Source organism: Procambarus clarkii, chromosome 53, assembly GCF_040958095.1.
Source record: "Procambarus clarkii isolate CNS0578487 chromosome 53, FALCON_Pclarkii_2.0, whole genome shotgun sequence".
In the NCBI taxonomy this organism is placed as follows: Eukaryota; Metazoa; Arthropoda; class Malacostraca; order Decapoda; family Cambaridae; genus Procambarus; species Procambarus clarkii.
Window position 1 is genome coordinate 26,885,815 of NC_091202.1, and position 24,133 is coordinate 26,909,947.

The window sequence follows — 24,133 nt, forward strand, 5'->3', positions numbered from 1 at the left end:
GACCTCCACTGGTCATCAAGACGTGGAGGAGTAGGAGTCCTTCAACATTTCGAGTACTGTGGAGGAGGAGGGTGATGCAGCAGGTGCCACGTGCTTGTGTTGATATTTGATCAGCTGTTGTGTCAATAGTGACGTCATAGTGTTGGTGATGACGTCGCAGTGTTTATAACGACGTCATAGGGGCGCGCGTCGTCTGCTGCTGTCCTGCGGAGTCTCACTGTCTGTCTCTCACACCAAAATGGCCGGGAGGTGGGACGGGTTCCAGGGCCTCCCTCACGGCTGGGAGGTCCGGTTTGACTCCAGATCTGGCAGATAGTGAGTCCTTCATCCTCGGGTGTCGTTCATCAGTAGCTTACAAGTGTACCTCACCTGCTTGCTCTTAATGTGGGACATTGTCACTTGTTCCTCGTCCCTGTGCTTGTAATATACCAACTACTGTATTTGTTAGTGCTTTTGTTTAGGTGTAAGTTGGTCTGGAGGTCAGTGGTTGGTCAGGGGTCATGATGATGTCGCTATGATTCATCCTAGGGGGTCAGCCCTGACCCCTGGAGGTCAGTGGTTGGCCAGGGGTCATGTTGATGTCGCTGTGGTCCATCCTAGGGGGTCAGCCCTGATCCCCTAGGATGCTGTAATCTCTGGGTCATCCTCAGGCTTCTCACCACTGAGCTTCTGTCCCTTAAATTACCCAAATTTAAGTGGAATTACAGAAATTTTAAGTTAGGCCTCGGACGGGTTCGAACCTTCATCACGGCCCTTGTAGATTTGTTCATTTGTTCATATGATGCATCTATTGTGATTTCTGTGTGTAATTTAAGCTTGGTAATATACCAAAGATAGTGAAATGTAAACAAAAGTTGCCTTTTCTTTTAATCTTTAAAGGCAAGATTGTTTAAAAGGGAGGTAAATACCACACAATTGAAGGGTCCCAATATGTGAAAACTCTTGCTACTGAAGTAAAATATTGCCCAACTTATACTTCCTCCAAAAGTAAAACAATTACTCATATAAATACATTTTTTCCTCATAGTACTCCATCCTGTGTTATTTGCTTAATTCATTACTTTCTTGAAATATTAATACTGTACTGTGCAACTATAATTTTCCTTATCACTGCCTTATATTCCGTTATGTATCTCCCTTCGTCACCATAATGAATTGATTGGTGTCTGAATTTTGTTTTAATGCGTTACTAGTCTGCTATACTTTCTGAATATATAATATTTTACTCATATTCATTTCAGCTACTTTATTGACCATATCAACAAGCACACATCATGGGAGGACCCACGTCTCAAGACTGCTCCCCCGCCTCCCCCACATCCAGAAACACTTCCAGTAGAGATGAGAGCTCAACAGGAGAATCAGTCTCTCCCTCATCACCAGGTTGGAATTTTTTGGCAGTGTCTTAAGACAGTTGCTTGCCTTTTCATGCTGGCTGGGGCTTCTTATTAACCTTTTAAACATTAGATTATTACTAATTTGTTGCATTACACACTTGTGCTTTCCAAACATAACCAAGTCTGATTATCAGACTCTTAACTCTCATAACCTAATTAAACTCGCCAACCTTTACTTAGTCTATGCTGTGAAAATGATTTTACCTTCCTGGACGAGAATAATGTTGAGACTACCGCTTAGAGGCTACCGCAATCTACCAAGGGAGTGCATCACTCAGAGAGAGTCGGTGACACTGAAGGCTGTGTCATTTAGCTTCCAAGAAAACAACCCTGACAAGTATTGCCAACAACCCTTGGCAATCTGCACTAGGGGGAAAAAAGCAATAAATTTTTGTTTGTGTTTGCTTCTCGTGTCTAAACGTATTTATTGTAGCACTCAAGTACAGTAGTTAAAAATTAAGAGTTTCCTGTTCTAAAGCTATATATTTACCTGAGTTGTATACTCTGGTCTTTTCCACAAAACTGGCAGGTTGTGATATTAATGCACTCAAAATTAAAATGATCTACTGTATAATAATGCATCTGGTCTGTAGGGTTTTTTAAAATACAGTGGTGACAAGGTATTCACACACCTTTGGGGGGGGGGATAATACGCAATTAATAGGTGAATTTTGGATGACAAAGTTATTTTGGTGCTGCACTCAAAGAAGTGATGTTCTTCCACTTAAGGAAATTGATTGTAGCATTAAGTTGAAAGGGTTGATTTATACTCTAGCAAGGGAAGAAATGGAAGCAATGAGCTAGAGTTGATGAGTAAGATAATACTGATAATAAGATAAATGTACAGGAGGTTTTTAATTGGTCTGAAAAAAGAAATAAAACAAAAACAAATCTAATGATGGTGTTGAGCAGGCAGGCACATGTAGGAAACATTCAACCCTGTTCTTGTAATTTTCAAGTAAAATTCATTACTTTTTGTTTTCTACAAATATAAATGGTGTGTGAAGCAGAGTATTCCATCACAATTTTGTATCGAGTAGTATATAGTTGGGTTTTAATGAACTGTAGTGAAATTTAATATTTAATTGGCTTTTGATTCCATCTTTGTTTCATTGATTAATTGTTATGCTCTTAGAGTTTATATTCAGTGTATATTCAAGGGCTTTAATGCTATGGATAATTTATAATAAGCTATTTCAAGTTTTCCAATTGCCTTATTCCATTTTCTAACAAAAATTGTATTCTTGCGGGATTCTGTTTTTTAACTTAAATGAAAGTGAAACTTGCAAAATTTCTATGGTTTAATTTTAAGAGTGCATTTCTGGACTAAAGTAAATCCCATTTGTAGGAATATAAAGGTATGCAAAGCTTACTAACAGTATGGTTCCTCTTTTTCCTCCTCTATGTAGCCTCCCTGGATGAGTCCCTATTTGGGGGGTCGCTTCTCCTCCTACTACCCACCGTATGGAAGCTATAACTTGGCTTGCATGCCTCCATATGCACTGTATGGCCCTGTTTATCCACTGCAGGTACAAACACTTAGTGAGGTCTCACTCACTTGTATCGGTAAACTTTGCTTCTAGGTTAAACTGAATGCCTAGATGTTATGGTTTAAGATTATACTGGGTCCATATCTATTAAAAAAAAGTAAGACCTTCAAAATCCGTATTTTGTATGTTACTTCAGACTTGTTGCCTGGGTGATGGGGACTTAGTGTACTGTATAGATCAGGAGCTTTGAAGCCAACTGGTGGCATGTTTGAGAATTGCATGTTTAATATTTATAAGGGATGTTCTTGGACACTTATCTCAGCAATGTATCCTCTAAACTTTCATCATATTTATGCTGTAATTAAGCTTCTGAAACCTCATCATTTCAGTTCCTGAATTTATACCTTTCATTCTAACTAGAGGATAATTACTAATGGTTTATAAAATTGCCTGACAAGAGTTTTTTCATTTTATATCCACATCAGTTTACATAATTACTTGAGAGCTTGAAGGCTCTTTGATAACTTTTTCTAACCAAATAAACTCTCCCTTCACGGAAACACTTTGATTAGTTTCTACAACTCCATTTCAAGTTAACTTCAGCACTTCATTAATAATGGCTTGAAATTTATCTTCTTTAGTCACTAATATCAAGGACTATCTTTTTATATTGGATCAAGTGCTTTGAGATTAATCTTGAATTGCCTGTATGTACAGGAAAAGCAAGTCATATTTTCATTTTTTTTGTATTGTGATGCAACAATTCAAATATGCCTAATAAAATTTATCATAGTTGATTGTTTACATTTATTTCAGAATGCGACCAACACCACTCGTGCAGCTGGCTCGGGTATTTGCACAGATGATTACAAACATGGAGGCTCTTCAGGTGCTGATGCAGGCACAGGGCACGACTCTCTCACACTACAGAAGGTTTTAGCATCTACTTTTTTTTTTGTAATATTGAAAATCCTGCTTCTTATTTGTACATATTTATTTACTTGTACAGTTTTATATTTCTGGTTCTTAAATTGCCAGTCTTTGGCCATTTAAGTAAACTGGAATCATCCTTCATCTTTGCCTTATTTAGTAGAACGAACAAAAGGATTGTTGTGAAAATGCTCATAGATATTCCAGGACATATGACCTTTTATAATACCTTCCACAATTGGTAGCAGCATTGGGAAACTAGTACCACTCCATTCTAGAAAAATATCTAGAATGGAGCTGTATTTCTAGCATTTCATGTAATTTAGCACTCCACATGGCTGCTGATAAACAAAATGTCAATTATATTCGCTGCACCACTCAGTCTTGTCTTGTGTTTATATAAATCTCTTGCTTTGTCGATCACACCCATATCATATCCGTTTTCTTCTATGTCTTCCTCTCTCTCAAATTCATGTGAAAATACTTTTTCCACCACTTTTATCATCCATTTAATATTCATTGTGATCATACCATTTTAACATGTTCTTTAGTCTTTCAAGGAACATGCCAGAGCTTTCTAAATCATTGTCTATTATTATTCTGCCCTAGTAACACCCTGTGCTCCTTGGATTGTCTATCTCTACTGTTCTGACCCTCAACTTTCTTCTTGTCACACACACACACCTGTTTCACATCTTTGCATATGGTTGAAACGCCCACTATTCAACCCTGATCATCATCATAATTTTTTTTTAACTATAGCTTTCAATAAACTAGTAAAGTTTCTTTCCTGGCTCAGTCTACTCTTAACTTTACTACTATATTCTTAATCCTTTTTTATTATATGAATAAAAATTATATGAGATATGGAAAGGTACTTTTACCAATACAGTATCAAAGTTGCTCTTCAAACAAAAATAAAAATAAAAAACTCTGCTTATTCAAAAAGTAATGAATTCTCTTTGGAGAGAGGAAGAGAGAGAGAGAGATCGACAGCAATGCTTTGTCAATGTGATACATACTGTGGTGGTAATAAATGTAATATTAATCAGACTTGTAATATAATGATGCGCTTAACTCTGTTTACATTTGCCAGGAGGTAGGATTGACAGAAGCTATTGAGCACTCTCAGCTAGCAATTGCAAAAATCTCTGCCATGTTTCCCACTGTTCCAGAGTCTCATATAAAAGATCTGATGAAGAAGTAAGTATTTGTGTGTAAACAAACACTTCTGTAAAGGTTTTCATGCATAATTTGTATTGTGGCAATGGATTGATATTTGTTTATGTGTAATGTTTGTGATTTGTATTTGTGCTAAATGGCTAATAATTCATAAAATATACATCTAACATTTAATACATCATGAGCAATACTAACATTTAGCCTTAATATATTAGCAGTTTATGCTTAAAATTTGTTTAACTAACCTGTTGGTACTTGGTCATTCGAGGTATTTGTTGAGAATTGTAAATGTAGATTTACATTCTACAGTATGTGCATGTGGCTTGTTTGACTAACCCCAAACCTTCTAACTCTGGTATCAGATACCATAACAGGGAAGCTGTAGTCATCAGTGCACTACAGGTACAAAAGCATCCCCTTGCCACACCTGGACCTTTCGGCACCTTCACACCACCTCCAATGCGACATTTCATTCCAACTGCTACTGCACTTGTGGCACTACAAAGCACTAAGGCATCATTGGCAGCCCCTTCAACCACAGTAACTACACCAGCTTCAGAACTTAAAACTGCAACCACTACCACCATATCCCAAGATAAAACCATGACTCAGGTAACCGCATCTAAAAGTCATATAAGCACCAGTAAAACTCAGGGGACTACCACGACTACGAGCAATGGTATTGCTGTTACCTCCAAAAATATTGACCAGTCATCAATTTTCAATTCAAAGATTGATCGTGGTTATCGTCCAGTGTATGAGCGGGCTAGAGGAACGCACCTTCTTGAAGAGAAGTCGAGAAAATCCCCCATGATAGGCCAGCGTGGGTCTCTGGAGAGGTCCATTGGCTCTCCACACATGGGTCGTAGGTCCTTTGATAGATGTGCAGGATCTCCCAGATTGGGGCAAGGTTCACTGGAGCGATCTATAGGCTCTCCATATCTGGGTCGGGATTCCCCCCTCCTGTCTTCGCGTGCTTCCTCTCCTCACACAATATTGGAAGGGTCTCCACGACCCGCTACCCGCTCTACTTCAGAATTTGCCCGTTCACAATTAGGATCGCCCCGCATGGATTACCGCCAATCACCTAGACCCTCCCCACACTCTCCCAAGATCAAACTCAGGTACCATTGGTTAAGCTAATTCTGAAAACTTGTTTAATATCCGTACTGTTTTGTGCTATATTTTCAGTAGTTAAAAGATTTTAATTTGAATGTTGTAATAAGTATTTAGTTTATCCTTTTCTTAGTAACTATTTTTAAAATTGCAGTACATGTAAGTAGCAGAAATATTTTGCACCGACAGATGTTTATCATTAATTATAGATTTTTGCATTACAGGGGATGAAAAGTCCCATGGTGCTATGAAGCATGGTGCTTGTATTCTGTAGCTTTCATGTATGAGATGCCATCCACATAGTGAGATTACCTGTAGCTACTGGAATATATTAGGTATTTTGTGTAATGTTTTCTATTTTTTTTTTTTTTTTTGGACTATACATCATGAATGAATATTTTGTTTAATATATGTCTTAAATTAAGAACTAATTATGGTATATATGTCATGTGATTCCAGCCACTTTAATTCCAAAGTACAATGGTGTTGTAAATAACACGTTTATGTTTATTAATACTCTTCGGGTAGATGGTTACTGTGCAGTTACAGCTATAAAACTGACTGTAAATATTTAAAGTGTGTCGTACTGGATTGCAAAATTTCACCATTCACTTTTAATGTTCCTATCTGTGTAAGAGTAGACTCGTATGTCTTGTGTAATAATTTATTTTATCTCAAAACAGTGCTGCATCACATTTGTTTTCCTGGTTCGTTGGAATTAATTGGAAGACTTGTACATTTACCAGATCATATTTTTTCATTGAATATTAATACAATAATCCAGTGGGACAGTTAGAAGAGCTTTGTTTTTTATAAATGGGATTGGCTTATAAAATGAAACCAATTAAGAAGCTGTAAGTGCAATGTAGCATCCACCGAGTTAACTGTCATTTTCATTAATTAACAACCATTTGCCTTATGGATATTTTTTATATTTAATTCATTATAGCTAAGAAGCTTGCAGCATGATCCTTATTATTACAATGTTTGTTATCTAATAATTGTTATGTTTGGCTTAATATGTGTCATGTGTTTAACATTCTTTGTTTGTATAGAATGACATGCTATTCATGATAATATTTTTGTGAGCATTGAATTTTTTTGCTCGTATGGTTATGTTTCTGCAGCTTTTGAGAAACTTTGAAATGTATCTTATGATTGTTATGGAAAATTTTTAATTTCTTTCCAGAGACCCTGGTCTAGAGAGATTAAAAAAATGACATTTGTGTACATATTCAACACCAGCTTCTGACACTCATAAGTTTTATAAGTTGAAAATCAGAGCAATTGAGATACAGCGGGAAGCGCGTGTGTGATGTTAGGGGATATGTGTATGAAACTAGGAATGGTTGTCTTTAGAAGATGTATTAATGTGCTTAACATGTACATTTTTAGAGACGTTGAGTCACAACGACGTGGCAGAAGATATGATATCCAAACTGCACATCAGAAAATTAAAAATAGACATTTCAATTTGTTCTGAAACATCAAGTCCCTGATAATGGACCACGAGTTGATAATTGACCAGGACAGACTGAAATGTCATAGTTTCTTCATTTTCTGATGTGTGATTTGGATATCATGTAAATTTGTACTTTTTCACATTGCACTGTACAGTACATTAGTTAGAATCCATGGAAAATCTAGGATTCTTATCTGGAGACAGAGAGAGAGGGGGGGTATTTTATTATGAACAGGTCAAGTAGTACAGAGCATCTTAGTATGTGCTCCTCCAGGTGGGCTGGAAGACAAATTTGACAAAGGGTGTTTGAGCATTTTCAATGGGCCAAGATATCCTCAATTGTCATTTATATTTACTCTCAATACAGTACTGAATACTGACACTCTTTGTTTGTTATTCAATATCATTACTTTAAATGAATCTAAGTGTAAAAATATTTAGAGGAATACAGTACAGTACTTAATACAGTTGATTGTTTATTAAATTTCTTTTGGAACTACAGTAATGCCTGTAGCATTTTCCATAGATCATCATTGAATAGTAAAACTTGTAGTTACATATTATAATAATTTTTTCCAGTATTTAAAATGTTTATTAGATTAATATATAATATGTGATTTTGTTAATCTCTCTTATATTGTGCATAATATCTTAAATATTGTTGCAGGTACCTAAAGGGAATATTTCCAAAGGTTGAGCCTACAGTCATATTGGATGTTTTGACCCAGTGTAACTACAATGTTAAAGATGCCTCAGAAAAGATGATCCTGATGGGCCATGATATGAAAGAAACGGTATTATCTCCACCCAAGCTGAAGGATAGGGCGGAGAGTAAAGAGAACAAAGCTCCGCCAAAACCTTCGCCTGGGCCCTCTCGACCAAAGAATTTGAGTGAAAAACATAAGAAGAAAGGTTTGCCCTAAATTTTCTTAGTTTAAAAATATTGTTCAGTTATTTCAAGTCTGGGGCGAGGTAAGGAAATTGGTTATGTTTCTTGCTTCAATGTGTGTTATTTATTCTTTTTGGGGGGTGTTTTGTGGTGGTTGCATGTGTTGTATTGTTATCTTGCATAATTAGCCATGTATAGTTTGAGGTTCAGAGCCGACTCATATTCCCTATGATCTGTCATATGTCATTTCAAATCTTCTGATGGTTTGGGCTTACACTGTTTTCATCTTTAAATTTGTCCAATAGTCTACCACTGTTAACAAAGGAGAATTTTCATATATTTTTGGTATCTTTGTTTTCTAACATGGATCTAGGGCCTTTTGTTCTCTATTGCAGATTTCCAGCATTTTCACCTTATAAATTTAGTCGATTACTGTCAATTCCGTACGAGATCATCATCTCGTGCCGAATGCTGTTGTCTCTTATTGTACAGTGCTGGCGGAGCTGCTGTTGGTAGCATTCCGCATTGATACTTCCTTGGCTCCATTTCAGAAGCTGTCTCGCTAGCATTGTTCCTTCTCCATCCCACTCATTCACCACCTAAGCCTCTTGGTCCTTAGACAGTGTTCTCGCCTTTCTTCTTCTTGGTTTACAGCTTCCCCTTTGGTCTGAGATTATTTTAAAACTGTTCTTGTGGGATCTTGCCTCGGCTGATGCAGTTTCATGCTCTTTTCCGGAGGCATGGTTTTTGCTTGTTTTGTCCTGGTGGGTACTTTGTTTGCAGCAGTCTCCTATTCTTATGAAGAATCAGTTGGGGGGGGGACGGCTTCTGGAGGTGGCTCTTGATTGTTGATCCTTGGTTTGATCCTTGGTTTGTTCTGCTAGGGTGCATTATGCACCCTAGCCCAGTGGCAAGCCTCAGAAGCTACCTTCATACCCACCAATTCTGCCTTAGTGGACGCTTTGTGGGTGGATCCTGTTTCAATGGTTCCTTGTTCCAAGGCTTGTGTTTTTTAAGTTGTTTTAGTGTCAAGTCCAGCCACCAGCCCTCATTCCCATGATGATAAAAAAGGTGCTGTTCTTGCAGCAGGTTTTGCTAATGTCCTGGGCTGTTATTCGGTGCAGGGATTTTGGTGGTCTAACAGAGGATTCTGGCGGCCCAGTATTTTGTGAATGTTCCCTGGCCTGATCAAGCCTGTGTCGCATTGGGTCATGTCTCTGCCTGGTGTCTCATCTTCATTCTGACTGCCTGTGGTTCTCCTCCTCCTCCCTGGGAAATCCCTCTTTCTTCTTTGTGGGTAGTTAATTTCAAGGAGCCACAAGAGGCTATTCCCAGAAAATCAGCATTGAATATAATGACTTTTCCTTTTTCTGGGCGAGCCCCCCCCCCCCCCGTGGCTTCCTGATTCGCTCCCTCCCTTCCAAGTCATAGGCTGGAGGGATCATTTGTGCATCTGCTCCAGATCTGTAGTAGTCCAGAGGGACCAGGAGTTTGGGCCCTTCCCCCATCCTCCCTGATGGGGGATGGAGATAAAGTAAATAAGATAGCACTTGTTTTGAGAAATTTAGTAATTTATTTACATTGTTGCGGGAGTTTACCAATTTTGGGGCTTCATTCTCTTCAAACCCAGCAGTGGTCTGTATTGGTTCACATGCTTTTTTGTGGGCAGCTTTGTTTAGTTAGCTTAAATCTATGACCTCTCGTTCTTGAAGTTACAGGTCTCTAGAATCCTGCTTTATCAATTTTGTTACTGTTTTGTACATAGTGAACATACTGCCTCTTTTTCTTTTATCTTCCAGCTTTGGCAAATTTAATGCCTCTAACCCTCTCCTTGTAGCTGTGTGTGTGTGTGTTTTATTTACATACATTGCAAGAGTCTTCTCAAATATTTCAGTGCGTAACCAGCTGACAGTTGAGTATCCAGCATTAACACCGACAATAGTGACAATGGCCCTACAGTCGGTTTTCTACGACGAGATACGAGCTCGACAAGTTCTCAACAACATGGCTGAATCTGACCGTAAAACACAAGAGGCACTGGCAACCATCACTCCTAAAATGTCAAGGTACTGTATATGGGTATTCTCCAGAGGAAATGAATAAGTTTCATTACTTTGCTTCAATGTGAGTACACATTTTTAAAACATTAAATATTAATTGTATTTAAATTAAATCAACATACTGTACTGTATTTTAAGTTTTCAGTAAATTTGTGTGTACAAAGTCATATGGGTATTATTACTATACTGCATAATGTTAACGTTTAAATGTTTTTACTTAACTACAGTATTCAGTACAGTATATCTTTTGATTCCAACAGACGTGCTGAGAGCAAAACGGTGACTCTGAGTCTGATTGGATCTCCTCCTTTGTCCAGAAGAGATGGAGTAAAACCTGCAAGACCAACATTACCGAGAACAAGAATTAACACTGCTTGGACTGCTGCTCAAACGTAAGAAAATTTGTTTTAGAAACCTGTGAAATATTCCATTTAAGGAGCACCCCGGATGAACCATGATGGGCTCAAACTTCTTCACATTCAATTATTTTTTTTGGCTTATCAATTTTTGGCTTAATCTACATAGTAAATGCTCCAACATTTCCATTTTAACCCTTAGGTGAAAATGATCTACATATCAGGTCTGAACCAGAGTTGTGCTTGAGCTGTCATTCCATTGGACAGTATTTGGCAGTCTCCATCAGATTACATTTGTTAGCCAGAGCACTAAAGTATTGGTGGTACTGACAGTCAGGCTTCTGCTGGTGTGAAGTTTGTGAGCCTTCTCCTCTTAGGTGATTTTATGCTCCTGCCAAGGTCAACCTGAGGGTTTGACCCTCATGAGAGAAAGGGAGCTGCTTGCTCTTCTATATGGGTCATGTTAGCATCCCCAGCCACCTTTTCTGGCTGTGGCATAGTAACAGTTTTGCCTGTTGTCCATTGAAGTTGGGATGTCTGATGTGTTTGAGGCCAGTGGCTCATTTTATGCATATTTTGAGGTTATGCATGATAGACCATAGTTCTTACTAAAGCTGTTGGCTCCTTCACTATGTGCATGGGCGATGGTCACCTCTTACCTTCCCAGAAAAGCTTGTGAATCTCTCTTGAGGGGCTCCTGACACCTGGGTTAGGATTATACTGTTGAATTGAGTTCTTTTGCCAGCTTTGTCTTTGAGTTTGGGTTCTTCTCTGCTGCTAGATGGGGACTGGCTGGAGGCAGAGGATAAGATTTGATTATTCCACCTTTACCTTTTATGTAATATTTTGTAAAACTAAATCACTAAACAAAACAAGGATCCATTAAATCAAGTACCCTAACCTAAATACACTTTACATGCTATTTCAAAGCTAAGCTCCTCGGTACCTTCTCTTGCTCTACGTGGCACCTTGAGCAGGAAGGAAGACTACATAAAAATGTAAAGTGCTGATTTACTTGTGACAATATAGGTTAAGGGTTTCTTAATATAAGAAAATATAAAAATAACCCGCTGCTTTGAAAACTCGAGGAAATCATCGACTGAATATTTCTGTCCCAGTTTGGGACCGAAATATTCATTCGATGTTTTCTTGTGTTCTTTAGATATTGGGTTATTATTTTCATTGATTAGTGCACTATTGCATTTCATTCTCATATGAAAATATAATTTAGTAGTTCCAGCATGTAAAAGAGGTTGAGAATCACTGTCCTATAATTGTCCTATAGACTCTTGTGGTAGAACAGTTGGTCAGACGAGTTTATACCAGAAGAGGAGTTGGCAAATACACCAAATCCTTGGCCCATTACTTTCCTATAGATGGCAGACTTGGTGGTACTTTCTTTCAGGACATTGAGGGGAGTGGGGAGGGGGGCTATGAAGAGGTGGGTCTCCTTTTTCCTCTCAGACTTGGGTTTTAGGTTTAGTTTCAAATGGTGAGAAATATGGCAAGGTTATCTTGAGATGATTTCGGGGCATTTTTTAGTGGCCCTGCAGCCCGGTCCTCGACCAGGTGGTGTCAGTTTGAGGAGGAATGACTGATTTTTTTATATATTTAAGTAACTTGCTGGAAGCACTGTACACCTAATGAATGAACTGGTATAATGCTGCTGTGGTTGTTGCTAGATTGTGATGGCTAGAAGTATATATATATAGTATGGAAGATATGGAGACTGAATGAGTGTCTTTTTCAATACAATACTTTATTATCCTTTTCATATGTTATGCTCTGTTCTGCCGGGCTGATGCCTCCCTACTTTATGGAAGTGGAAAGCGGAATAATAAGTAATTAGGTACAACTTAAAATGTGTGTAAAGTGTTTAGCATAAATACATTGCTGCTTATGATTTCAGTGTGTCACAAGGTACAAGTACCGATGAAGACCTCAGTTTTCGCAGTGAGCAGCGAACACATCCAAGTGGTCCCAACACCAGTTTACACAAGGGACCCTCGGAGTGCCTCTTGCTGTAAGTTGCATTACAGTGTTTGCTTGCTAGAGTATACAGTTTCCAAATGATATAAAATTAAGAAAAAACTACAAAGTAATTTTGTTTAGAATGCAAGATTTTATCATTGTAATTATAGGTCTATATATATATATCCTTACCAATAGACAGTATATACATCCATTTTGATTTTAACGATTAGTACATAAAGGAGTTCATGTATAGAATAATTTTCATTATTGTTAACTTAAAATAATAAGTCTTAAGTACAGACGAGCATTGTGCTGGATGCCTAATAAATTATACAATCAAGCTGCCATCAAACTCGCAAATGTTTACTATAACATTTGTGGCTTTTACAGCATATGCTGCACTATTTCTGAGTAGCGACCTCTGTAGTCTGTCAGTATGGTGCTCCAAAACTCTCCAGAAGCTGTCATGATAGGCTTTGGGTGACTTCTCTTGCTCAATGGCCACAAGGAGCCATGAGCTCATGGAGAACAATCGCACAACTGAGCCGAATATCCACTATAACCCACAGAAATATTTCAGAGCTCCCTCCAAAATCTTTTTGGCAATAATAGGCTACCAAGCAAACGTGTTACAATTGAAACGCTGCCAACATCAGACTTCCCCAACCACCACCAGGTGGCAGCACAGTAGGCAGAGGGTTTGGGAAGGCGGTCACTACCACACATCCCACATGTTACCTTGGTGGAATTAATTAGCGATTGATCTGCCTTACAAATTAACCTCTTGCACTTCACGTAAGTGATTTACAGCTATCCACAAGAGTACAAAAATCACAACAAAAATTATTTGTTGTATGTGCTGAGGTTTAGCTGTGATGGCTTGGCAAAATTGCAGAATTTTTATGGAAGGAGGCACTGGTGGTGCTTAGCAGATGGCTTGTGATAGCTGGGAGATACTCAACAACATGTCTTACAATTTTTAACCGATTCTAATTTTTTCTTTCTGCAAATGATACATATGGATGCACCTAAAAGTTACTTATCACATTGTTTTCACTATTAATACATTTACAAATATAGTACAGTACTAAAATATATGTACTGTATTTCACAAATACCAGTACATGTTTTTACTGTTAATTTTACATTGGAATACTATGTAAAACACTACATGTTTATCACTTATTTATAGTTTTCTGAACTTATTCAATGTATAATAATCCATAAAATGGTTAATCATGCACAGAAAAATGGTATATTTCTTTCAACTGTGTTTACTAGCTTTCTCCTCTGTTATTGATGATGGTCAGTGTTCCTATACATACAGTTTTCACTCTGCACCTTAGCTTGCTTTCCAACTGGTGGAATGTTCTCAATATAGTGTCATACCTGGTTGATACCTGGTTGATGGGGTTCTGGAAGTTCTTCTACTCCCCAAGCCCGGCCCGAGGCCAGACTTGACTTGTGAGAGTTTGGTCCACCAGGCTGTTGCTTGGAGCGGCCTGCAGGCCCACATACCCACCACAGCCCGATTGGTCCGGCACTCCTTGAAGGAAACAATCTACAGTAGTTTCCTCTTGAAGATCTCATGATCATTCTGTCATGAATGATGCTCCTGGCCTAGCAGTCTGTGGTAAATCGAATGTTGGATGTACTGGGCCTGTCTCTGTCTGGAAGATTATGGTAAAGTTACCATATTTAGAAATCAGCTGTTGTGACATCAGTGCCACTGAATTAATGTATGGATGTTTTCATAAAAGTCTTCACCATATACATATTATATGCATTTAGCACCGAGATATCAATAAGTTGAAGTTTCTTGTTCTACTTGATACATCTTCGTACACACCGACACCAGTCATCATGTCACATTTGTCTGATAAGCACAGGTTTGTGTTGCAATCCAAAATCATGCTTTGTTGCATGAATCATGCAAAACCATTTTCTTTTTATGGTTCATATGACTAGTGTACTATATCTTTTGTGTGTGGTCATGGTAACCTCATGCTTATTTCACCTGTACCTCTCTCCTTTACTCTATTCACCCCCTTCCCACAAAAACAAATATTGTAACTCCATATTTGTTGACAACTTTTTTTGTTTACAGGTCAGATTACCAAGCCTGGCATGGCCCTAACCCAGACAATGCTTCTGGTCACAGTAAAAGTCTGGCTCAAGGCCCGAAGCGCGCACTCCTACGGGGACCATCTGGTTTGGCTCGTGGACAAGACCCATCAATACGCAAAGGACCTCAGGGGCTGGCTAAAGGATCCAAATTTATACAGGGTATTAAGAAGGAGCCTTGCTTTTCCACCAAAATGCTCTAAGAATACTTTCAAGTGTTTGTATATAATCTTTTTTAGTGAAATTAGTACTTCTTTAATTTAGATGATTTATTATCACACCTTTGAAAAAAAGATGTTACATGTTACCTTTTGGTGTAGATCTGTTGGAGGAAGATGTGGAATCTCTAAATTGTAGTTAATTTTAAAATTTAATGAGAATATTATGTGATTGCAGCCATATTTATTTAGTAGAAAAATCAGTAACCGGATATTAAGCTAATATACAAGTGTTATTGTGAATATAACTTAATGAAATGAACATAAAAGGCCTTCTATTTATGTGATTGAGGAGATGTCCTTTTTAAAATGTAACTGCCAAAGAATAAAGTAAAGACAAATATCCTTTAGGATAGCATATTTAGAGACTTTCTTTTTATGAATTCATAGACATATTGTAGTACAGTATCAGTAATATCTAAAGAAAGTTTTTATGATATTGAAAATTTCAAAAATTATAAACAAGCATTGCATATTTATCCAACCCATCCTCCTACTTAGATAGTGGTTTTTGTAACCATGTGCACCATAGTACAAACATTGACATACTAAGCAATTAGTAGAATTTTGTACTATACACTTTATAGTTTGAAAAAATTAACTAAAAATCAAACTGAAATTTTCCTAGGCCTAGTATAGCACACACACACATGTACTATATTAGGCCTCAGATTGTGTGTATTAGCCCCTAGAAAGGTTAGGTCAAGTTAGTTTAGTTTAGTTTTTGCAACCTAAATGGAAATTCTTTTCCAGTCTGTCCAAATTCAATATGTCCGATTTTCTACTTTCTGATTGTGTCAAACATTGGTATAAGTACTATGGTCCTCATTGTCACTATAAGTACTACCAAAACAGGAGGATGGGCTGATTTATGAGAAAAGATAGTTTTGTATATGTAGTGATGCAGCATTTATACATAGACCAATACCATCACACTCTGGATTTGTGGAGGTATGCGTATTGTATTTTAGAAAACTGTGGATACAGTATTTGAGTAGAGTGATGGCTCAAACAGCATTTTACTAGTCAAAATAGTATATTGAACTAAAATGATGAATCTTCAAAGGTATTAAATAGTAATTAATATATAAGACTAATGTGTTCATATACAGTATTTGCCATTTAGAAGTATATTGTGCCAAAATATCAAATATTTTATACCATCTGAAATTAGAAGAGATAGCTATAGGTGCCTAGAGTAAGGTTTCTTGACCATGAAGCTTGGAAAAGTTGTCCTCTTGGTCACTTGTACTTGTAGGCCCCTCCTAACCACTCTGCATACTCCGCCTCCACGCAGGTCGCACACCAAACCTGTGTCAGGTTAGGTTAGGGGCTGTAAGTTTCATTTCTTTGAACTGTAACCTGGGGCTGGTCCTCTCCCCCAGTTTGGTTGAGATGATCTACCTACACAGCTGCTCTAACAAGGTGGTCTCTTATAGACTTACGCTTAGACTTAGAAGCTTGGAAAAGTTGTCCTCTTGGTCACTTCTTTACTGCGGGGGTCTTGGTTTATTAGTGAACTGCAGGTGATCCACATGAAAATACTTAGCATTTTACTTTCTAGGTTTACTTAACTAGTTTCTGTTGTTCAGTCTTTGTCTTCTAATGCTGTTCTTTAAATTTGTTCAGTTCCATTTCCTACCACAATGCTGAGAGGAGGAAAAGTATTTATGTTGACAGATCCAATAATTGTCATGAAAACTTAAGCATTTATTTACTGATGCAATTTTTTTTCAGATGTTGCTCATGGGGAAAAATGTAAGATTGAAAAGTGATGCTATTTATTTACCAAATTTCTTCCATATAAAAGTATTACCCTAGGGAAAATTTATATTGCCCGTGTTAGGAAAGGTACGATTATTGTATAAAGGAATTGTCAATTTATAGCCAGTTACAAGATATCATTTGTTTCATCATTTATAATACAGGAAAATGTCTTGTATTAATTAAGCGTAATGCAAAACTCCTACATGTAGCTTACTGTGCTCTTTTTGCTTGACCCCACAACTTCCCAAGATAGTTATCATTGATGATATGCAAGGGGCATTACAAATTCAGCTGCTGTGACATTAGTATACACGACGCATCCAGAGAATGTTCTGAAAACCTAAAACTTAGTATACTGTACTTTACAGCATAAGGCTTAGGACTAGTATAAATAGAGGTGCTGTTTTCGTGTTAGAAGCCAAAGCTATGACCTGCCAACTTCATACCTCACACATAGTTCAAAAGTCAAATACCTGTTGTAGTTACACCAAAAGTGTATAAAATTATAGTAAATATATTTTACTGTGTTATTATTTAATGTACATTCAGTAGGTTATATATTTTTTTTTAGCACATGCACTATGTTGTTATAATTATCACCATATATTTCACAGCAATCCCCATATTTGTAAACAATAAGTTATAACACAAGATGTCATTTTTCATCTTTGGTCTCTTAACTAAGGCCATACAGGTTCCTGGTTGTGTGCACTCGTGGGCACCTGTAGTTTTGGTTTAGTTGTCTCATACTTAAATTTGTATTCACAAGCTTGTCTCCCGAACGGGAGAGATGTTACACGACTCGGGTGTGGATGACCTAATTCTCTTGTGCTCAAGTGGCAGCCCGTAGAAGGCATAAAGTTCCAGTCTGGGGTGCAGTTTGGTGCCTCTGGAATCCTCCTCTATTGTGGCTAGCTCATAGCTCAGGTGGTAGGGTGCTTGTCTCCCAAGCAGGAGGTTAAGTGTTCAAGGCTTCTAGTGCCCAGGTGAATGAAATCCAAAACCATATTTTATACGAAGTAATTGTTTGAAAGACATATTTTTCAGTTGTACACATTAGCTCTATTTTGATTGCTTGTTGCCAATAGAATATCTGTAGGAGAAGAATTTCTAGCATACCTTGAGGTTACCTTGAGGTGCTTCCGGGGCTTAGCGTCCCCGCGGCCTGGTCGTCGACCAGGCCTCCTGGTTGCCGGTCTGATCAACCAGGCTGTTGGACACGGCTGCTCGCAGCCTGACGCATCTCCCTATTTTTGAGTAAATCTAATGAATTTGCAGAGTTTGCAAATGATGAGTACTGATAAATCATTTGCTGCTTCTGCTAGGCTGGTTAAGTGCAAATCTATTAATTTGTTCAGATGAATATCAGCAAAGTAAATTTTTTGCACCAGTAATTGTTAACATATATTCTGGTTCCTTTTGTCCCAAGCTTAAACTTTTATCTTTCTCATATGACTGTTAATTACAATTATGACATGACATATATGTAGATTTATGTAAAGTAAATACAAATGACACTAATGAAAGGTAGACCTTAAGTTCTATGTAATTGGCAAGTAAATTATAAAAGTTGCAAATACAAATAAATGCACTTGACCATCACCACTACTAAAACAGGTAATCGGTTGTCTAGTATTGAGAGTTGACAAACCATGCCATCAGCACCACGGAAAAATTTTTGGTTCAACAAGTGAAAAGAGTCACCAATCATTTGAGGGAGCAGATATTTCATACACCATCTGATGACCTTCCACATAACCCACCACAGGCCCCACCCATGTTCATGCACACTGCATATGTATTAGGCAACTGTGTAGCATTTTCATGTGGCACTGGTTTCAAGGCCCTCACCCCTGGCATTAATAAAAAAAAATCTTACAGATTCATTGTTGGAAATGTTTTTTTTTTATGAGACTTTGAGAAATGGCTGAAATAAGAAGTGTAGTGTTTATTGTTGCTTAGGAAAACATGTTGTTGCTTAGAAATTTTGTGTTCAAGACAGGACGTGTGGTTTCCTGGTGTTGAAGGAAGGAAGTCTGCTATGCCTAGTGAGGTTTGCTTAGCCAATGACTGGCATATCCCTGAATGCAACTTGCTACAGTCTACTAACTTAGGTGAATAAAGGCATCAAATGTAAGAAAACTTTCATAAGCTTATTTTCCTGCCAAGAAATCGAACCCGAGACCAATATTTTGTGAGCTAACTACAGTACTATGTACTGTTGCTAAAACTAGTTTCTAAATAATACTGAATTTTTTTTTAATCACTTGCTAAATCATCCTTATAATTCAAATACATTACCTTCTCATTTAACATTGTTACCCCATTATACAGTATTTATAAATAATTATATTTACGTTATTCCTGAAATGCCTGGCATATCAGTGGCTTTATATAATTTATATTTTTATCTATGAATTCTCCACTCAATTATCAAATGTATTTTTTTATATAAATATACTACAGTATTATTATTGCTACTGTATTATTATTATTATTATTATTGCTATTATTATTATTAATAATAAGTCTTCTCATAGACATAACATAGGATAAAAACCCACACTCGTGTAATTATTATTACAGTATTAATACTGAAAAGAATTTAATGAAGTTACGGTACATGTGCAGAGCATATGTGGAGGGATTGGGGGTGTTAGTCATTATTCAGTATTGATTGTTTCTAATAATATACATTTTTATTTGTTATACTCATTTTATGTTTTATACATATTACATTATCTATCATTAAATTTTATTAGGTCAATTTTACTTTAATCGCATTGTTAGTTATCATATACAGTACTTGATCATAAAAAGCAATTACTGTACATGTTTGTATAAATCCATCCATATAGCTTTTATATTTGTTCTAGATAGGTTTCATGTACAATACCTCCTTCCAAGCTGGACAATACAGTACTAAACATACAGATTTGCTCCTTTATTCTGCAATATGTACAATAGTCATCAAGAATTCATGAGGTATCTAAGTACAATTATGGAGCCCAGAGTAGGCACAGCAACCCCAGTCATTTGTAGTCTCCCAGATACCTGCAAAATAAGAATGGAATTGTGTGGTCTGTAAAGTTGTTAGGTCCTTCTTACAGTTCTTATTTCTTTGAAAATAATAGAGTTTAGATTTAGGAAAGACCTGGCTAAATTCTGGTTCAGTAACTGGGTTGTTGATTTGTGGAACATAGTGGAGGTGGGGTCCCTCAATTGTTTCAAGTGTGGGTTGGACATGTATATGAGTGGGATTGGGTGGTTATAAACAGGAGCTGCCTTGTATGGGCCAATAGGCCTTCTGAAGTTACCTTTATTCTAATGAATCTGAAAGAGCACTGTGAAATGTAGTCCTCCTTATGCTCACTACCTATTGTTTCTATTCCTTTCCTCCCCATCCCTGCCTTGCATCCCATTACTCTACCCCCTCCCCTATGCCTATCTTCTCACCCTCACTCCATCTTTAAACTCTCCACCCCATCTGCCCATTCTCCTCATTCCTTCTTGAGCCAGAGCCCGTGGCTTCTCTACAATAGTGTGAAATACACTAGGCTTTCCTGATATTCTCTCGGATCATGACATGGTGTAAGTAGCGTTTTTTTTAATTGAGGTGGGGGGGGGGGGGTAACAGTGGTCTCGGCCATTAATTTTATCCTCTATTTGATACAGTAGTTACCTCATTTCCATCAACTAATGTTGAAAACTGAAAATGTATTTGAGTAAAGAATTATGAAATATAATTCAAGGTATCATTCGTAAGAGATTAAAGATTAGCATACAGTAAATTAAAAAAATGACTTCAGGCATTTTGCTGCCTGATCATTGACAGCTGTGTTATGTTTGATTATATTTATTTAGATACTGTATAACCATATGAATTAACATTTCAGTATTATAAAACTACAGATATGTCATTAATAATGTTACTCGTTAAAGGAAATTTTGTATATCTGGATCATAATTTATTTGTACTGCATGTTTTGTACAGGATTTTTTATGTAATGAAGGTACATAAAGTAATTTAAAGCTTGCCAAGTCACAAAACTGAATTGACATCAAAGTTCTCACCCAAAGGGTAATAGTCAGTGGATCAGCTTAGCTGCTGAAACTGCCAGAGCTAGGACAGTACTGCAGTTCAAAATTGACCTGGAGAACACTGTTAAGTTGAATGGGAAGCCTTCACAAGCCACTGGCTTCATGTGCCTACCTTGGCCATTGCAAACAATATCCATCAGCCATTCAGGAGGTTGAGCTTGTGTGTGAACACTACCAACACTATAATAGAGATTTATCATGTAAGCTTCAATGTCTTTCCACTTGCTGTTTTTGCAATGTTAAATTTTTTACAGTTCATCCCTTAGGGATGAACTGGTGGAAATTAAAGCGCAGTTGCTGATGAATGAACATAAAGTACTGTAATAGAATTGATTTAATGTACTAGACTTCTATAACTTTCTTTTTTGAAGTTTGAAAAAGGAAAGAGTACGCTATTTGCATTTATTTTAATAAGACCAAGTACAAAATACTAGACATGATATTAATGAAAACTGACACTTACTTCTCAGCAGTATTTTATTAAACCATGTGGATATTAGTGTAGATATACTATATTGACAGCAGCCTTAACATAAGACTACTTATCTATAGATTTCCTCCTTGTGTTTTGCTATTTGATCACAGTAGAGTATGTGTATGTGTAGTTGATGACCCTGTTGTAAACATTTAAAATGTGCATATTTTAATTAATTTTACATAAAATCTTGTGATTGGATCTTAAATATCCATAAGATGTTCAGTTCTGTATGGCATTTTCAGTGTAAAGTAATGTTATATGTAGACAAGTAAAAGTGATTTGATAAGTGCTATATTTTAGAGGCCTACATATCAAAATATAATGTTTTATGCTACAATAGATTTATACTGCTTTGTTATTAACAGATTGGCTTTTTTTAAGACTTGACCAATCACCTGACCAATCTGAGGCACCAATGATAAGATAGGTTTCAAGCAACTAGCCCCAGGGAGACGACTATCTTTGTTTACACCCCTAAACATGCTAAATATACACGCATTCCATACATTCTCTTCTGCTTATTTAAACTTATAAAAGTCTTCTTCCTCAATACTAATCCTGATTCAAAACTTCTTAGGTGGATGTAATGAAACCCTTGAACATCTTGTCAGAAATAAGTATATGTAAAAATATAATGCCATCAATCTAATTTCTCATTATCACCACCTTACTCTATTGCTAATGTTATAGTTTATACAGTAATTGTTAACTCAATTACAACAACAAAATTCATTGTATAAGTCTGTCACTAGTTTTAAGTCTTTGAGACAGACTGACTTCATCTAACTTGAATTCACTGTATGTTGTGTTACTTTTAAGACTTCCCAAAACCAAGTGTGTACAGTTTAATCACCAATTTTTAAGGAGGCAGAATTATTAGAGAAATGTGATCATAGCTGGGAAGGGAAGCACTTGGCAGAGGAGAATGTTATGTTATAGTACTGTTCCTCGCATAAACAGCAGAGGAGTCTCGGTAAAAGGGAAGAACATTTAAATACAAATGAGAAGATTTGGTTGATGCTGTGTATCAGTGGTTTACACAGCATTGTGGCTGGCTGATGGTGGTCTACAGTATAGTTTGTAGCCAAATGTCACTAACCATGGGCACTGAGGACTTCTATGCCAGCTCAGGGTGACGGCAAACATTTTAACAGACAGCATGGCACAGTAATATAACTTCACTTTACTGCCTCTGGGTTACCAAGTGCTACAAAAGTGGTAAATAAACAAATTAATGTTTATATTGTGTATCTAAATGACAACAAATGTACTGTATCATTCTCTAATAAAACTCCAGAAGATTTGGTAATAAATAAAGTGTAATTTTTTAGAAATGGGGATAAGATTTTCAAAGGAATACTGTACTTCTTTATTATCTTGTTTCACACTTGTGTGTGATAGAGACCTTCCCAGTCATGATTGCATGCATGCTGCGCAGATACACATTATTTTGTGTTGATACTTCACAAATGTGAAATAAAATTCAAGATATTTTAATTCTTTTATACTGTACATTGTTATTAAAATTATATAATTACATTATTGGGTTATTCCCTGTAACTTGAGGCACTGTAAGATGCAGTAATCATGCCATCTTTTTATGAAACATAGATTAGCAAGAACAGTAGTTAACTGATGTGATGAGCACACAGAATGAGCTCTAAAATGTATATAATCTTCAAATTAAATCCACTTTCAGTATAAAGACCGATTAAAGGACTGAAACCAATACGGTATACAGTATCAAGATAATTTTTAGCCCAAAAGCATTAGCTCAGTATCACTCAAGAAGAAAATTGTACAGGTATTTGACAAATTAATTTTTTGTTAAATGAACATAGTGGATGCATGATGCACACCACTTTGTGTGTTTACCTGGGCATTTACTGTATTTGTTACAATGGGTATTCAGTGCTGTATATTGTCTCTAATAATAGTAAAGAATTATTCCACAAGTGGGGATACAGCACATGAGTACCCATTCACAGCTACACCCCACCCAAGGTACATACTGCTGTTTAGTATTCAAACATACTGTATCCTGCTATATGAAGTTAATAGTATTTAAGTCAAGGTTTGTCGAGTTAGGTTATTCATTGCTCATCAGCTGCTCTGTTTCTGTATACGAGCTAGTCTCTCAATTGTGTAAGCTGTTTTGTTCTGTAATAAAAGTTGTAATTAAATATTTACCTATGTTCATGTAAAGAAATTATTATTCTTGTAAACATAGTAGATCACTCTCTGTAGTCTTTAAAATTTATTTAGTCTTTTCCTCTGACTGATATATTTGTGCATTTCTGTAATAAAAGTAGTTATTCCAATACACCGTCTTCATTTATGCCAAGTGCAAAAATAAGAGAAGCATGGTAATTACCTAAGTATAATTACCTAAGTGTAGTTACAGGATGAGAGCTACGCTCGTGGTGTCCCGTCTTCCCAGCACTCTTTTGGTAATTACTCATCAGTGTAATGATAATTTGTGTTGTGTTTACTTGACTTTACCTGATGGTCTTCAGCAGCTCTAACTTTCACAGACTATACTTTGAAGCAGTGCTCAAAAGGTTGGCTGTCACAGGTCGTCTGCAGAGT

At 36.9% G+C, this 24,133-nt stretch overlaps 1 protein-coding gene across 4 annotated transcripts; it reads left to right on the plus strand.

Annotated features, from left to right (window-relative positions):
• Positions 1–24: 24 nt before the first annotated feature.
• LOC123767157 (uncharacterized) lies at positions 25–23,865 on the plus strand. 4 transcript variants are annotated; one of them, XM_069304835.1, is made up of 12 exons: positions 26–315; positions 1,242–1,383; positions 2,807–2,926; positions 3,704–3,820; positions 4,914–5,020; positions 5,362–5,611; positions 5,732–6,123; positions 8,245–8,489; positions 10,361–10,532; positions 10,787–10,918; positions 12,792–12,905; positions 14,964–23,865. In XM_069304835.1, the coding sequence occupies exons 1-12, from the start codon at positions 239–241 to the stop codon at positions 15,181–15,183; spliced, it is 2,088 nt and encodes a 695-aa protein (XP_069160936.1). In that variant the 5' UTR covers positions 26–238; the 3' UTR covers positions 15,184–23,865. The 4 variants fall into 4 exon arrangements, with proteins under 4 accessions (XP_045612658.1, XP_069160936.1, XP_045612659.1 ...); XM_045756702.2 differs by having other exon boundaries at positions 25–315; positions 5,362–6,123; XM_045756703.2 differs by lacking the exon at positions 2,807–2,926 and having other exon boundaries at positions 47–315; positions 5,362–6,123.
• Positions 23,866–24,133: the final 268 nt, after the last annotated feature.